The sequence below is a fragment of the Triticum aestivum genome, chromosome 5B (assembly GCF_018294505.1).
Source record: "Triticum aestivum cultivar Chinese Spring chromosome 5B, IWGSC CS RefSeq v2.1, whole genome shotgun sequence".
Taxonomy (NCBI): Eukaryota; Viridiplantae; Streptophyta; class Magnoliopsida; order Poales; family Poaceae; genus Triticum; species Triticum aestivum.
The window spans coordinates 424,492,445-424,508,249 of record NC_057807.1 but is presented as its reverse complement, the minus strand read 5'-3'; the positions used below and the strand labels follow the sequence as shown (position 1 = coordinate 424,508,249).

The following is a 15,805-nucleotide window of genomic DNA, read 5'->3' as shown; positions in this document are numbered from 1 at the left end:
ATTGTTCCGGAGAACGGCGTTTTAGTCATCTTGCCCAAAAGGCATGGTTCGCCAGCATCAAGTGATTCATAATCAAGTGATTCCAAAATCCCATCAGCATGGAGTTTCTTCATGCGCTTTACACCAATATGACCTAAACGGCAGTGCTACAAATAAGTTGCACTATCATTATTAACTTTGCATCTTTTGGTTTCAATATTATGATTATGTGTATCACTACGATCGAGATCCAACGAACTATTTTCATTGGGTGTGTAACCATATAAGGTTTTATTCATGTAAACAGAACAACAATTTATTCTCTTACTTAAATGAATAACCGTATTACAATAAACATGATCAAATCATATTCATGCTCAACGCAAACACCAAATAACACTTATTCAGGTTCAACACTAATCTCGAAAGTATAGGGAGTGTGCGATGATGATCATATCAATCTTGGAACCACTTCCAACACACATCGTCACTTCACCCTTAACTAGTCTCTGTTTATTCTGCAACTCCCGTTTCGAGTTACTAATCTTAGCAACTGAACTAGTATCAAATACTGAGGGGTTGCCATAAACACTAGTAAAGTACACATCAATAACATGTATATAAAATATACTTATGTTCACTTTGCCATCCTTCTTATCTGCCAATCACTTGGGGTAGTTCCACTTCCAGTGACCAGTCCCTTTGCAGTAGAAACACTTAGTCTCAGGCTTAGGACCAGACTTGGGCTTCTTCACTTGAGCAGCAACTTGCTTGCCATTCTATTTGAAGTTCCCCTTCTTCCCTCTGCCCTTTTCTTGAAACTAGTGGTCTTGTCTACCATCAACACTTGATGTTTTTCTCGATTTCTACCTTCGTCAATTTCCGCATTACGAAGAGCTTGGGAATTGTTTCCGTTATCCCTTGCATATCATAGTTCATCACGAAGTTCTACTAACTTGGTGATGGTGACTAGAGAATTCTGTCAATCACTATCTTATCTGGAAGATTAACTCCCACTTGATTCAAGCGATTGTTGTACTCAGACAATCTGGGCACATGCTCACTAGTTGAGCGATTCTCCTCCATCTTTTAGCTATAGAACTTGTTGGAGACTACATATCTCTCAACTCGGGTATTTGCTTGAAATATTAACTTCAACTCCTGGAACATCTCATATGCTCCATGACGTTCAAAACGTCGTTGAAGTCCCGATTCTAAGCCATTAAGCATGATGCACTAAACTATCAAGTAGTCATCATATTGAGCTAGCCAAACGTTCATAACGTCTGCATCTGCTCCTGCAATAGGTCCATCTTTGATTAACGAGCTAGTCAAGTAGAGGCATACTAGTGACACTCTGTTTGTCTATGTATTCACACATGTATTATGTTTCCGGTTAATACAATTCTAGCATGAATAATAAACATTTATCATGATATAAGGAAATAAATAATAACTTTATTATTGCCTCTAGGGCATATTTCCTTCAACTACATCATCATCGACGACACCGACTCAGATTCAAGTGATGATGACTACGAAGATGAAGCTGGAGCAGACATCATGGAGTCTTCCACCGATCAAAATTTTTAGATGACCACCATATGATACTAGTATTCCCCCATGTAACTAGTAGTAGTGAGCACTTTTGCGATAGTCCTAGACCGCTTTGTATGCCCTTGCTTGATTGATTGAATGAATGCTTGTGTTTGCCTCATATACATATGGGTAGTGTTTCCCCTAGATCTTTTTCTATTCTAAATCTCTTCCATCTAAACCCATCAGATGCCTCCGAGAAGAAACCCCGATTTTGTTTTCCCACCGGAGATCACCCAGTTGATTCAGCAGCAGAATGCCCTGATGCAGTTGTTAGTTCAGAACCAGGGCAATGCCAATAACAACAATGCCAACAACAACAACCCGCCGCTAGTGGATAACCTCGCCCGTTTCTTAAGGTTACAGCCGCCGGTGTTCTCTAGTAGCATTGAGCCAATAGTTGCAGATGATTGGCTATGACGTATTGGAAGGGAGTTAACCACCGCTGGATGCACAGATGTTGAGAAGGTGCGTTTTGCCGCACACCAACTGGATGGACCTGCAACAACATGGTGGGAGAATTTCACAGCCACCTATCCTATCGACACTGTCACATGGGCTCAGTTTCAGCAGGCCTTTCGCACTGCCCATGTCTCGACTGGAGCTATGCAGATGAAGAAGCGTGAGTTTCGCAACCTGCGCCAGGGGAATCGTACTGTTGGTCAGTACGTGGATGAGTTTAGCAAGTTGTCACGTTATGCCCCTGATGATGTGGCCACAGATGCCACGAAGCAGGAGAAGTTTATGGAAGGGCTGAATGATGAGATGAGTATGCAATTGATGGTAGCAACCTTCAACAACTACCAGGAGTTGGTAGACAAGGCCCTGATGATTGAAGGGAAGTAGCAACAGATTGATAATCGTAAGAGGAAGTATGTACAAGGAAAATACAATTCAAGAGCTCACCAGAAGCCCCGTTTGACTCCGAACTCAGGAGGACTTGTTCATAACCATGGAGGACATAATCATGCTGGAGGAGGATCGCATAACCATAATGGTGCGAAGAACGGGAATGGGAATGGAGCCAACAATCAGAACCGCTCTAACCCATCCACACCCGCAAAGAGGGACTTAAGCCAAGTCGTTTGCTACAAGTGCGGGAAGACAGGGCACTACGCTAATGACTGCTCTGAAGGAAAGAATGGGAATGGAAACGGGAGCGCAGGGAAGAAGCCCAATCCATTCAACAAAGGTCAAGTGAACCACGTTAACGTGGAGGAGGTTGAAGAGCAGCCGGACGCGGTAATAGGTAAGTTTTTGGTTCAGTCATTTACCGCTATTGTTCTTTTCGATACTGGTGCATCGCATTCATACATATCAAGGGGATTTGTGGAAAAGTTTAAGCTGCCAACCCAAACCCTTAGGACACCCCTCTTAGTGAGCTCGCCGGGATCAGAGTACATGGCTAGCAGATGGTGGACCCAGATACCCCTAATCATTGGCACGCATGTATTTCCGTCCGACCTAATTATCTTGGAGTCACAAAGATTGGATGTGATATTAGGTATGGACTGGATGTCAAAGTATGAAGGAAGTATTGACTGTGCTAGTAAGTCGATTTATCTTACCACCCCGGAAGGAACAAGGGTTAAGTATGTATCTAGGCATGTGCCTAGGAGGAGCCAAGTAAACACCCTCACGGGAGTTGTATAGGAGGAAGTACCTGTAGTAAAGGATTTTCCGGATGTTTTCCCCGAAGAGTTACCAGGTATGCCACCGGATAGAGACATCGAGTTCTTGATAGAGCTATTGCCAGGAACAGGACCGATATCCAAGAGACCCTATCGGATGCCAGCAAATGATCTGGAGGAAATTAAGAAGCAGATTAAGGAGTTGTTGGAGAAACGTTACATTCGTAGAAGCTCATCACCTTGGGGAGCCCCAGTACTTTTGGTGGAGAAGAAGGATAAATCCCTAAGGATGGTTGTTGACTACCGAGCTCTAAATGAAGTAACAATAAAGAACAAGTATCCCTTACCAATGATCAATGATCTATTTGATCAGTTACAAGGAGCTAAGGTGTTTTCGAAGATTGATCTATGATCAGGATACCATCAGTTGAAGATCTGAGAGAAGGATATACCCAAGACAGCGTTTACCACTCGGTATGGATTATACGAGTATACGGTCATGTCATCTGGACTGACTAACGTCCCTGCCTATTTCATGAGTATGATGAACAAGGTATTCATGGAGTATTTGGACAAGTTTGTTGTGGTATTCATTGATGATATTATGATATACTCGAAGAACGAAGAGGAGCACGCAGAACACTTGCGTTTGGTTCTCGAGAAACTCAGGGAACATCAGTTATATGCCAAATTCAGCAAGTGCGAATTTTGGTTGAAAGAAGTTGGATTTCTTGGGCATGTTATATCAGGAGAGGGTATAGCAGTAGATCCCAGTAAGGTTCAGTCGATCACTGAATGGTTGGCACCCACTTCAGTTGGCGAGATCCGCAGTTTTCTTGGACTAGCAGGATATTATCGGAGATTCATTGAGAATTTTTCCAAAATTGCTAAACCAATGACTGAATTGCTGAAGAAGGATACTAAGTTCAAATGGACGGAGGAGTGCGAGACAAGTTTTCAAGAGCTGAAGGAACGATTGACTACAGCCCCAGTGCTGACCTTGCCAGACATACATAAGGAGTTTCAAGTGTATTGTGACGCCTCTTGCTTGGGACTTGGATGTGTGCTTATGCAGGAAGGAAAGGTTGTTTCGTATGCCTCACGACAACTGAAGCCACACGAGTTGAACTATGCCACGCATGATTTGGAGTTAGCAGCCGTGGTGCATGCACTAAAAACCTAGAGACATTATCTTATTGGAAACCGTTGTGATGTGTACACGGATCATAAGAGCTTGAAGTACATTTTCACACAGAAGGAGTTGAACCTCAGGCAGAGGAGATGGTTGGAACTTATAAAGGATTACGACATGAAGCTACACTATCATCCAGGAAAAGCCAATGTCGTAGCAGACGCTTTGAGCCGGAAGAGTTATGCTAATGTTCTTGTGAGCAATGGAATGCCAAAAGAATTAGCTGCAGAGATCATGGAACTTCGATTGGAGATTGTTCCAAGAGGTTTTCTTGCAACAATGGAAGTTCAGTCAACACTGTTGGACAAGATTCGAGAAGCTCAAAAGGAAGACAAAGAGATTGCCGAGATAAGAGAGAGGATGGGCGAAGGTAAAGCCAAAGGTTTTCGCGAAGATGAGCACGATACCTTATGGTTTGAGGACCGAATTTATGTGCCCAACAATTTGGAGATCAGGAAGTTGATACTTCAGGAGGCCCATGACTCACCATACTCGATTCACCCCGGAAACACCAAGATGTATCTGGAGTTGAAGGAACGTTTCTGGTGGACTGGAATGAAGAAGGATATTGCCGAGTATGTAGCCGTATGTGATGTATGTCAGAGAGTGAAGGCAGAACATCAGAAGCCAGCAGGACTGTTACAGCCTATGCCAATACCCGAATGGAAGTGGGACAAACTTGGTATGGACTTTATTACTGGATTACCCAGAACCAAGACAGGATATGATTCTATATGGGTAGTTGTGGATCGATTGACTAAGGTAGCTCATTTCATCTCGGTGAAAACAACATATACCAGTGCGAAGTCGGCCAAGATATATATGACCAGGATCGTATGTTTACATGGAGTTCCAAGGAGCATCATATCAGATAGAGGGACCCAGTTTACTTCAAAGTTTTGGCATCAGCTACACCAGACTTTGGGAACCCGATTGGAGTTTAGTACAGCTTTTCACCCGCAGACCGATGGACAGACAGAGAGATTTAATCAGATTTCGGAGGATATGCTAAGAGCTTGCGCGCTAGATTATGGATCTAGTTGGGATGACAATTTGCCGTACGCAGAGTTTTCTTATAACAACAGTTACCAGGCCAGTTTGAAGATGGCACCATTCGAAGCTCTATATGGACGCAGGTGTAGAACACCATTGATGTGGGACGAGGTAGGAGATCGTCAGTTGTTTGGACCAGATTTGATCAAAGAATCAGAGGAGAAAGTCAAACTGATCAGAGACAGACTAAAGGTTGCTCAGTCCAGACAGAAGAGTTACGCAGACTCAAAATGCAAGGAAGTAACTTATGAAGTTGGAGATAGAGCCTATCTACGAGTATCACCCTTGAGGGGAGTAAAACGATTTGGAGTTAAGGGAAAATTAGCCCCGAGATACGTAGGACCGTATCGTATTTTGGGACGGATGGGAGAAGTTGCCTACAAGCTGGAGTTACCAGAAGGATTGTCAGGAGTTCACGATGTGTTTCACATATCACAGCTGAAGAAGTGCCATGCTGAGATGGCCGATATACCATTGAATGATACAGTACCGTTGGAGGCGATTCTACTAGATAATAACCTGACCTATGAGGAGAAGCCAGTTAAGATTCTTGAGTTTGATAGCCGAATCACTCGCAACAAGGTGATCAAATTTTGCAAAGTTCAGTGGAGTCATCATTCTGAGGAGGAAGCCACCTGGGAACGAGAGGAAGATATTCGCAAGGACCATCCGCACCTATTTTCTAGCCAACCTGAATCTCGAGGGCGAGATTCATCTTAAGGGGGTAGGTTTCGTAACATCCCAAATTTCCAATTTGGCATGTTATACATAGGTCATACATGCATACCATATTTTATTGCTTTTTCTTTTGCAATCCTCGAAATCCTAAGCAACTCAAGGACCTTCGGAGAGAGTTGGGGATTTTCTAATTTTCATATTTGAAATTTTATCAAATAGTGAAGACGAGGATTTGATTTTAATTATTTTCTCTCCGGAAAATATTTCATTTTAAAATAATAAATGAGGGGAGATAATATGACTTCTCCAAAATAATTGAAATATCGGAGGAAAAATGTTAAAATCATTTTTGGGTTTTTATTTGAGTTTATTCGGGATTTTATTTGCTCCTAGAAAAATGTTGCATGATTTAAAATTGCATTTTAGGGGCCAAGAAAAGTTCATCTTGTTCTAAATATTTTATTTAGACCGAGAAAACTTGTATTGGAATTTTTAGATTTTTATTTATTTTTCTAGGAATTTTTCTTTCGGCGGAATGTTTAAAAAAACACCTCATGCCCGACTGGGCCGAAGGCCCAGCCGAGCAGGCCGGCCCAGCCCCGCGCCGCCGCCTTCCCCGCGCCGCCGCCGTGCTTGGCACGGACGCCGAGGGCGAGTCCGAGCCGGACTCCACCCCGGGCGCCCTCTTCCCCAAGCTGCCCGCCCCGCCCTCCTATTTAAGCCGCCGCCCCGCCGCCACACCACCACCCGCCACCACCCGCCACCCGCCGCCGCCACCGGAGCCCGAGCCGCCCCGAGCCCCGATCCGCCGCCGCCGGAGTCGCCGCCGGAGCCCCGCGTCGCCGCCGCCTCCAGCCACCACCCCGCAGCCACCCGAGCCCCGCCGGAGCCGCCGCCCCGCCGGACGAGCCTCGCCGGAGGTACCCGACCACGCCGCCGGTTTTTTTAATTAAACCCTTTGGTTTTTTTTGAAAACCCCTAGATCGTTTTTTTATATATATAGATCGGTTTATTTCGTCGGTTTATTTACTTAGCGAACGTCCGTTCGTCCGTTCGTTCTAACGAACGCGTTCACTGTTTAGTTTCTGTTAACGAACATTCGTTCGTTTAGCAGTTCGTCGCTTTTCTTTTTATCGGATTTATTCCGCGATTATTCTGATCGCGATTTCTGATCCGATGTTCAAACCTGTTTATCTTTTCGCTCGTTTATCGGAATCAGGCGATTCAAGCGCCTGGAGTTTCGTCTCGAAACCCTCTTTACGAATAATCAACTCAAACAAGATTTTTCTTCTGTAAAATTTGGCTTAGATCCAGATTAGTAAAACAACGTTGTTTCTTTTGCCGTTTGAGTTTCGTTGTTTCGTTTGATTGATTCTTCTTGCAAAACCGGAGTTCTTAAGTTGAACTCTCCGGTCAGACTCTTTTTATCTGGAGTTCTACTTGTGCATCTTTGATTATTGCTTATGTATGTTATTGTTTTCTTGCGCTAGAATTCCCGGAGTGCGAAGCGTGTTACTACGAGTCTCTAGGATACCCGGATCGTTAGCAAGGCAAGTAACACATTGATCATACTCTTTTCATACCCAGTTTTTATGCATTAGTTTCAACCCTCAAACATTGCATGACTAGGATGTCTTTAACATGTGGGTATTGGGAAGTAGTTGCTGAGATAGAACCTATTGTCCTGTTTATTATCAAACCCTTGGGAGTTACTTCTACATTATGCTTATATTGCCATGCTATGCTCGTAGACGTGGATTGGGTTTGAGTGATATCCATGACAGATGTGAGATTGTAACTTAATGGTTTACTTAAGGTGGCAACTTTAATACACATCTGGGTGGATTGAGGCACCTGGGGTTACCAGTGATTGCCTGTTTTATTTTTGGAAATCCCGGGGTTACCGTGTGATTCTCCTATGGACCGCCACCCAGGCTCAAAGGGAACTGAGTCTATTCATGCTAGAAACTTCCGTGTGCAGCCGCAAGCTATTATGGGCTCTAGCATAGTTTGAGTAAGTTGCGTGAAGCTCTTGAAGAGGTGGATCAGCAGGTAGTGGGTTTGTAGGTTTGGTATGGTCTGCCCGGAGTAGAGAGTTAATGCTTCTGAAAGACTGTGTCTCGGTCATCCGTCTCTCAAACACCATGCAGTGCGAGAATCAACGGAGGCGATCGAGTCTTGCGGGGAAAAGTGCGCAAACCTCTGCAGAGTGTACAATCTAATCATGGTTAGCCGTGTCCCCGGTTATGGACAATTCTGAGTATCTAGTACTTGAGTATTCGCATGTATCTCAACACTCTTAAATTAATATTGATGGGTTGTTAAGTACTTTTAATTGGGATCATTGAGTTGGGGTTACCTTCTCAAATGATGTTTCAACTACCATGATAGTTAAATTAAAATTGATTCCTTTGTAGTAGGGAAAAATTGGCTTTTCGCAAAAACTGTAACCATAGAGCTTTCCACCAGCCAAATATGCATGTAGTAGTAGCATTATTCTGTTATTGCTCTTTTGTGTTACATTGCCAGCATATTCCATGTGCTGACCCGTTCTCGGGCTGCAACGTATTATGTTGCAGACTTTTCAGACGAGGAGTAAGGTTCGTAGGTCGTTGTCGTGCAGCTCAGTTATGCCGTTGGAGTTGATGGACTCACTTTATCTTCCAAGCCTTCCGCTGTTATCGCATTAGATGGCCTTAAGCCATATTATTGTAATAAGTTCTCTTTTGAGACATTCGATGTAATAAATGTGTGATTGCTACTCTGTTATAAATCCTTCGAAGTACTGTGTGGTGTCAGCATTACTGATCCAGGGATGACACCTGAGCACAGAGACTTGACCGTCTGAGGTCGGGTCGCTACACAATAGTGCTTCAACGATTTCCAGATCTCGCCTAAAGGGGCGAGTGACTACTGTGGTCTTTAAAGCCTAGTATGTCGAGGGCATTTGCAGGTGTTTTTTCCTATACTGTTGGTTCAGTGCATTTTTCAATCATCGGTGAACGGCATACAATCGAAGGAACACGAAGGCCCCTATGATTTCCATTGTAATTTCATTATTAGCGATCGTCCTGCCTCAAGTTTTCTGTCCACTGTACTCGCAGTTGTTTTTACTAATATTTATCAGATCTAAGACCGCTTTATTATCTTTCTTAAAAAGGAAAAAGGATTAGCAGGTTGAGTTCATTGTGTTTTTATAGTGCCTCTTAACAATTGACTCCCCTCGTGACTAGGGTTTTCACGCGCTTTCGCGAGCTTCGGTGCCGATCTGCTTCGTCTCCTCTGGCCTTAGGGCCGGTGAGGCGCGGTGGATCCCGGCCCTTAATGGTGGGAGGACTCCTGCTCCATTTTTAGGTTGCTTTTTAGTTTCTTTAGGATTTGTGACCCGCTCAGGAAGGTGAGGGAGCGGCAGGTCCCTGTAGATGCAATAATGTTCTCCCCGCCTAATCTCCATCCCAACGGTGCATTTAGCATCATCGGAGGACGTGCAGATGTGTGTCTCCGGCATATTTTGCTGGATTTGGTCGGTGTTTATCTTTGGTGAATCTGCTTAGATTCAGTCATTGTTCGTCTGCGTTTGTGTGTCTACAGGTTAGATCCTTCCAATTGTGTACTACAACAAGATTTGTCCTTCTCCGATGAAGGAGGGGCAATGATGGTGCCGTGCCTTTGGCTCATTCTAGTGCTTGTAGTCGTCGCTAGGTGGTCTACGAATATAGATGTAATTTTTATTGCTTCTGTTCTTTATACCGCCATGATGTTTGATGAATATATCGAAAGTTTTTCCCTCAAAAAAAAAAACAATTGACGTAGAATAGCAGTATTGGATATGAAAGACGATTAAAGGCATTTTCGGTGCAATTGCATGAAGCACCTGCTAGTTTTTGTTTTTCTTTAGGGACACCTGTTAGTTGATCAAACTTCATGAAATTCTGAATGTATCCTGCATGACCAACTTCCACTTGGCGCTCGCACACTTCGCAATGGAAATTTCCTGGCTACCTTTACATGTCACCAAAGCACATAAACCTGGGCACACATAGTACACGCAAGGATCGCCATTGATTAACTTCCAAATCATCGTTCTAAACAAGGCCGGTGCGGTAAAGAACCTGCTGAAACCCCACACACCGCACTAGTTGCAAGGATAACCAACGGCTTAAGTCGCCCTCGGTACCTTGGCCGCATGTCAACTCAACCAATCATGGCCGTTTTGACGAATCAAATCATCGGCGCAAAGAAGCAACGACGACCCTCCTTGCATTGTCGTCTGAGCGGAAATCAACAAGAACATAAGGATGAATCCAAACCTCCTTGTTGCAAATCCTGCAAGCCTTGTTGCACTGTTCTTACCCGAAACAACACAGGGATCAATCCAAAGCTCCTTGGTGCAATGCAAACGAAACTGCCCTCTTTCGCCTACCCGCTACGACGCCTATATAAACCATGCATGCCGAGTGGCATTTCTCATCTCAGAGACGACCATCTCATCATTCTCATCAGAGATGAAGAGCCTCTCATTGTACTTCTTGCTCCTCGTCTCTGCTGCGGCACTGCCACTGCACGCCAGTGCCTCGCAGGAGGCTCGGCCGAGAGAGTTCATCTCGTCCAGAAGAGGCAGTGTTAGCAGCACCGACACGTTTAGGGTGCGTAACATAGCCGACAGGGTTGCCGGCAGCCTGAGCGCAGAGAGCTCTGTCTCTGACCAGAGCTCCATGAAGGCCGCCGACAAGATCACGGCACTGCCCGGGCAGCCGGAGGGCGTCGACTTCGACCAGTACGGTGGGTACGTGACCGTCGACGAGGCGAACGGCCGCGCACTCTTCTACTACCTCGCCGAGTCGCCTTCCGGTGCTTCAGAGAAGCCGCTCCTCCTGTGGCTCAACGGAGGTTAGAATGATCATTGAACATATACTTACTACTAGTATATACTGTCGGCTGATCACGCTAGATATACGCATCCACAGGTCCAGGATGCTCTTCGCTTGGCTTTGGAGCTATGCAGGAGCTCGGCCCCTTCCGCGTAGCTGAAGACAACAAAACGCTCACCAGAAACATGAACGCGTGGAACAACGGTACGTACCCATGGCTTCCTCTTTTGCCTTTGGGCTCAGTTTCAGAAAAATTTAAGCATCACCGAAATTCAGTGAATTCGGTTTGCATTTCAGCCAAAAGTCCGAAATATTCATTTGAATTTGACCAAACATTTGAAATATTTGAAAAATATTATAATAAATATTTGAATTCCTATGTACTACGTACTAAAATTGCTCAAATATTTCGGCCGAAAGGTAAATATTTCAATGCCCATTGAAATTAATGAAATTCATCGAAATCTTGCTGAAAGTGAAAATCAATACAGACCCTGAACTCAATTTGCTTGTGAAAAATAATGGCAGTGGCCAACGTCATCTTCCTGGAGTCGCCCGCCGGCGTCGGGTTCTCCTACTCGAACACGTCTTCGGACTATGACCTGAGTGGCGACGAGAGAACCGCCGACGACGCGTACGTCTTCCTGGTGAAATGGCTGGAGAGGTTCCCGGAGTACAAGGGGCGCGCCTTCTACATCTCCGGCGAGAGCTTCGCCGGCCACTACGTGCCAGAGCTCGCCGCCACCATCCTGTTCCATAACACGTACAACAACAGAACCATAGTCAACCTTCAGGGTTTTCTTTTTTATCTTCGTTTTCGACAACACAAGACTAATTTCTTCTCAACAACGTACGACGGTCTTCTTTTTTTCTCTTCAAGGTTGGAAACCCGTATCTGGACGAGAAGAGGAACATCCAGGGGGCCATCGACTTCTTCTGGACCCATGCCGTGATATCCGACGAGGTGTACGCCAATGTCACTAAGAACTGCGACTTCGGCAACTGGGACGGGAATGTCGCCGGCACGGCGTGCAGCGGCGCCTGGGACGCGTTCGACGGCGGCCAGATCGACTACTACGACATCTACGCTCCGGTTTGCATCCACGCCCCCAACGGAGCACGTTACCCCAGTGGCTACGTAAGGCAATACTTCTTAATTAATTATTACGTGTCCAGTCAAAAGTGAAACTATAGTGATCATGTTCTGAATTGTTAGCTAAAAGTAAAACGAACATGCAGCTGCCTGGGTATGATCCGTGCAGTGTGTATCCTACCTGGGCCTATCTCAATGATCAGGCGGTGCAGAGCGCTTTCCACGCTAGAACGACGAAGTGGTCACCCTGCAAGTGAGATCCTCGAACTTGCAGCTAATATGTACATTTACCATTTTCACCCAACACGTGCGGGACTCATGTGATCTGTACGTACATGCAGAAACCTGCACTGGAAAGATGCGCCAATGTCCATGCTGCCGACCCTGAAATGGTTGATCGGAAGCAGGCTTCCGGTTTGGATATTCAGGTAACATATATATCACGACCACCATATATCGTCAGACACTGTAAAAGTACATTTTACCTTTTGCGTTATTCATCTATACACCTTTCAAAATTCACCACCCAATGAACTTCCCTACATTCTACAGCGGCGATTTTGATTCGGTGTGCTCGCTACCGGCGACGAGGTACTCCATCCAAGACCTTGGCCTGCCTGTGACCACTCCATGGCGTCCATGGACAGCAAAGGAAGAGGTAAATTAATCCCATCATCGAAAACATTATTCATCTGAATGGCTGATCACCCTGAAACTGATGGCTTCGCTGGTTGCACTCGCAGGTGGGAGGCTATGTCCAGCAGTACGCCGGAGGATTCACGTTCCTATCTGTGAGGGGAGCTGGCCATTTGGTTCCATCCTTCCAGCCAGAGAGGGCATTGGTGATGTTGAGCTCCTTCCTGAAAGGGATGCTCCCACCTTACATACAAGAGCAGTGAGTCATATGCCAAGACAATTGCTACTGTAGTTTGCTACGCATGACAATGGAGTTATCACTTGCTATGGGCGGTTTATTTGCTTCATTTTGGTATAATATGTACTTGTATCTGGTTAGAGTTGAAAAAGGTCCATGTCCCTTTTGAGTGGACATGGATTTCTTTTTGGATGATTTATGAAGTAACTTCAAATAATGAAAACGGCTATGGCTCAGTGGTTACAATTGCACTTCTCGTATTTCTAATAGACAAAAACTGGTGTACCTTGTAAATTTATGACTCTGTGAAGAGCCCGCAGAGATTTTATTCTATAAGGAAAAACAAATCTCTACTAATTATAATAAACAAAATGGAGTATGTTCAGAAGACGGCTTATGCAGTCTTGGATGGGCATACCCTCATACTATTTTAGTATCTTTTCTTGAATTGATACGTGGGCAATACAGCAAAACGACCAACACTACAGAGAAACTGTTTATATGTGGAAGCTCATCAATGGTGCGGTGGCATTTGTATCCGCCACTGGTAATCTGGGCACTAAACAGTGGCGGGCCCATGTAGGTTTTTTTTCACCGTTTCCTCATTTAGTTTTCTTTTTCCTTTTCTCTTTTATCAAATTCGTGAACCTTTTTTCAGGTTGAAGAACTTTTTTATTTTCAAATCGATGAACTTTACTCAAATTTGTGATTTTTTCAAAATTTCACAAACTTTTTCAAATGACAAATTATTTTCCATTTTTTGTGAACTTTTTTTCCCAAATTCGTGGTTGTTTTTCATTTTTGTGAACTTTTTCCAAATTACGAACTTTCCAAGTGTTGAACTTTTCTCAAATTTGCAAAAATATGAAATGTCATGAACTTTTTTTCAAATTTCATGATTTTTAATATTTGTTTGATTTTTTATTTTTCAAAAACCTTTTCCCCATTTTTTAATTTTTGGAAAAGTCAACACTCAACTCTCGATGGTCAACGGTTGCAGGTCTACCCTTTAACCTATTTAAGAAAAACTCAATTGGGCCGGCCCATATACTCTATTGTGAGAGCTAGTTATCCTAATTGGCGCCAATTAGGACCTCTCAGTATTTTTTGGAGAAAAAAACAAGAACACCTTACTCATGGGCCCTTTGTTTTTTCTTACTTTTGGGTTGCGGATTGCGCATTCCTCAACTATTGGTTGCTAGCTTCATTGTGCCCCAATTAAGAAGTTGCGTGTTGATTTTTGTATCAATGGAGACCTCTGATCTTTCCATTTCATGTAAAGCATAGGGACGCGGTGGATCGTACCCCCCCTAAACCTACAGATAGGGAGCTCCCAATAGAAGGGAGTAACCGAAATCAAGCTTGCTATTTCAAGCGTGTTTGTGTAAGATAGGCTCGCAACGACTGGGCGGGAGTGTGTTGTAGTAGCGAGCGGTTCACCTGACACCGGTAAGAGTTGCTACCCAATGGACAGTGGCGGAGCTTGGGCCACATCTTAGGAGGGGCAAATGGGTTGGGGGCAACCAACATTAGGCTTAGGCTAGATTTCCGTGATTCTATGGGCCATTTCTTGATGATAATATGAACAAATCTCCCCAACTAGGGGGTGATGGCCCAGGTTGTTAAGTGACTAATCGGCAACACAAAAGTTAAAGAATTAACTGTAGCAAATCCAATACTCAAACAAAAAAATGTAGCAAATCCGAATATTTTCTAAAAAAAATAAACATCTATTGGGAATGTTGAGCAATTTTTTTAAAGGTGATCTTTTTTAAAATATGATTTTGCTTTTAAACGTGAACATTTATTTCCTTTTATTTTTTAAAGCTTGAACATTTTCGAAATTGTTCATAATATCTTAGATTCCGAATATCTTTCGAAATTGTGAACATATTTTTTAACAATGCAAACAAATTTTGAAATTTTAAACTTTTATAAATAAGCATGATTTGTATAAAAATTTCAATTTTGTTTTTAAAAATGATACATTTTTGAAATTGTGATTTTTTTTAAAGTGAACACTTTTTGAAGATTTTTTTGAAAAAAAAAGAAGAAGCAGAAAAAGTGATTTTTTTTAAAAAAGGGTAAAAAATCAGTTCAAGAAGGTTCCCAAAACCAATCAGGAGTCTTCCAGAAGGTTCCCAAAATCACATACCTTAATCCTATCATCAAGCTGGAGCACCATATACTTTGTCGACTTTGCTAAAAGAATACTAACTCCCTCCGGGTTATTACGCCCCGTCGCATTTTGGCTAAACTCTGATTACTTATTTGACTAATAAAATATAAAGTATATGTTATAGAAAATATTGTTGGATCTGTATTCAAAGAGGGTTTTAATGATATAATTTTTGTGACATGTAATCTACAGTTTTTGGTTTTTTTTTGTGGGAAAAATTTCGATCTATTCATCAATCATCATGATAGTACGAAAGAACAAAACAAGCAATATAAATTACATCCATGTCCGTAAATCATCTAGCGACGAGTACACGCACTGGAGGGAGTCTAAGGTGTGCCACATCATCGCCCCTCTCTCACTGGAGCCAGACAAACCTTGTTGTAGTATACAGTCAGAAAGTCGTCGTCGTAAGGCCTCAAAGGATGAGCGCACCAGAACATCAATCATCATCGACGAAGAGAAAAGTAGATCAAAAGGATCCAACCTGTAGACACACGATTGTAGATGAACGATGACCAGACCCAAACTGATCACTGCCGGGATGGGGGCTAGGTGGGGAGAATCTTATTCCATATTCAGAGAGCGGCCACTGCACCATCTTCCTGAATAGGACACAAACCCTAAATAAACATTAAAAAAAACCTAGAAACGGAGCA

General features: G+C 43.5%; 1 protein-coding gene across 1 annotated transcript; it reads left to right on the top strand.

The window, feature by feature from the left end:
• Positions 1-10,634: 10,634 nt before the first annotated feature.
• On the top strand, positions 10,635-12,992 carry LOC123116292 (serine carboxypeptidase 1-like). Its single transcript, XM_044537272.1, has 8 exons — positions 10,635-11,019; positions 11,097-11,204; positions 11,529-11,802; positions 11,880-12,138; positions 12,240-12,346; positions 12,435-12,521; positions 12,646-12,751; positions 12,837-12,992. Exons 1-8 carry the CDS (start codon positions 10,635-10,637, stop codon positions 12,990-12,992), a joined length of 1,482 nt encoding a protein of 493 aa, XP_044393207.1.
• The last annotated feature ends 2,813 nt before the right edge of the window (positions 12,993-15,805 follow it).

What these genes read in the sequence shown, in the direction of transcription:
- LOC123116292 (XM_044537272.1), top strand. Translation starts at nt 10,635, where the DNA reads ATGAAGAGCCTCTCATTGTACTTCTTGCTCCTCGTCTCTGCTGCGGCA. An exon ending in GTCAACCTTCAGGGTTTTCT is followed by an intron (nt 11,803 to 11,879) that starts TTTTTATCTTCG and finishes TTTTCTCTTCAA; the next exon opens with GGTTGGAAACCCGTATCTGG. An exon ending in CTTCCGGTTTGGATATTCAG is followed by an intron (nt 12,522 to 12,645) that starts GTAACATATATA and finishes TACATTCTACAG; the next exon opens with CGGCGATTTTGATTCGGTGT.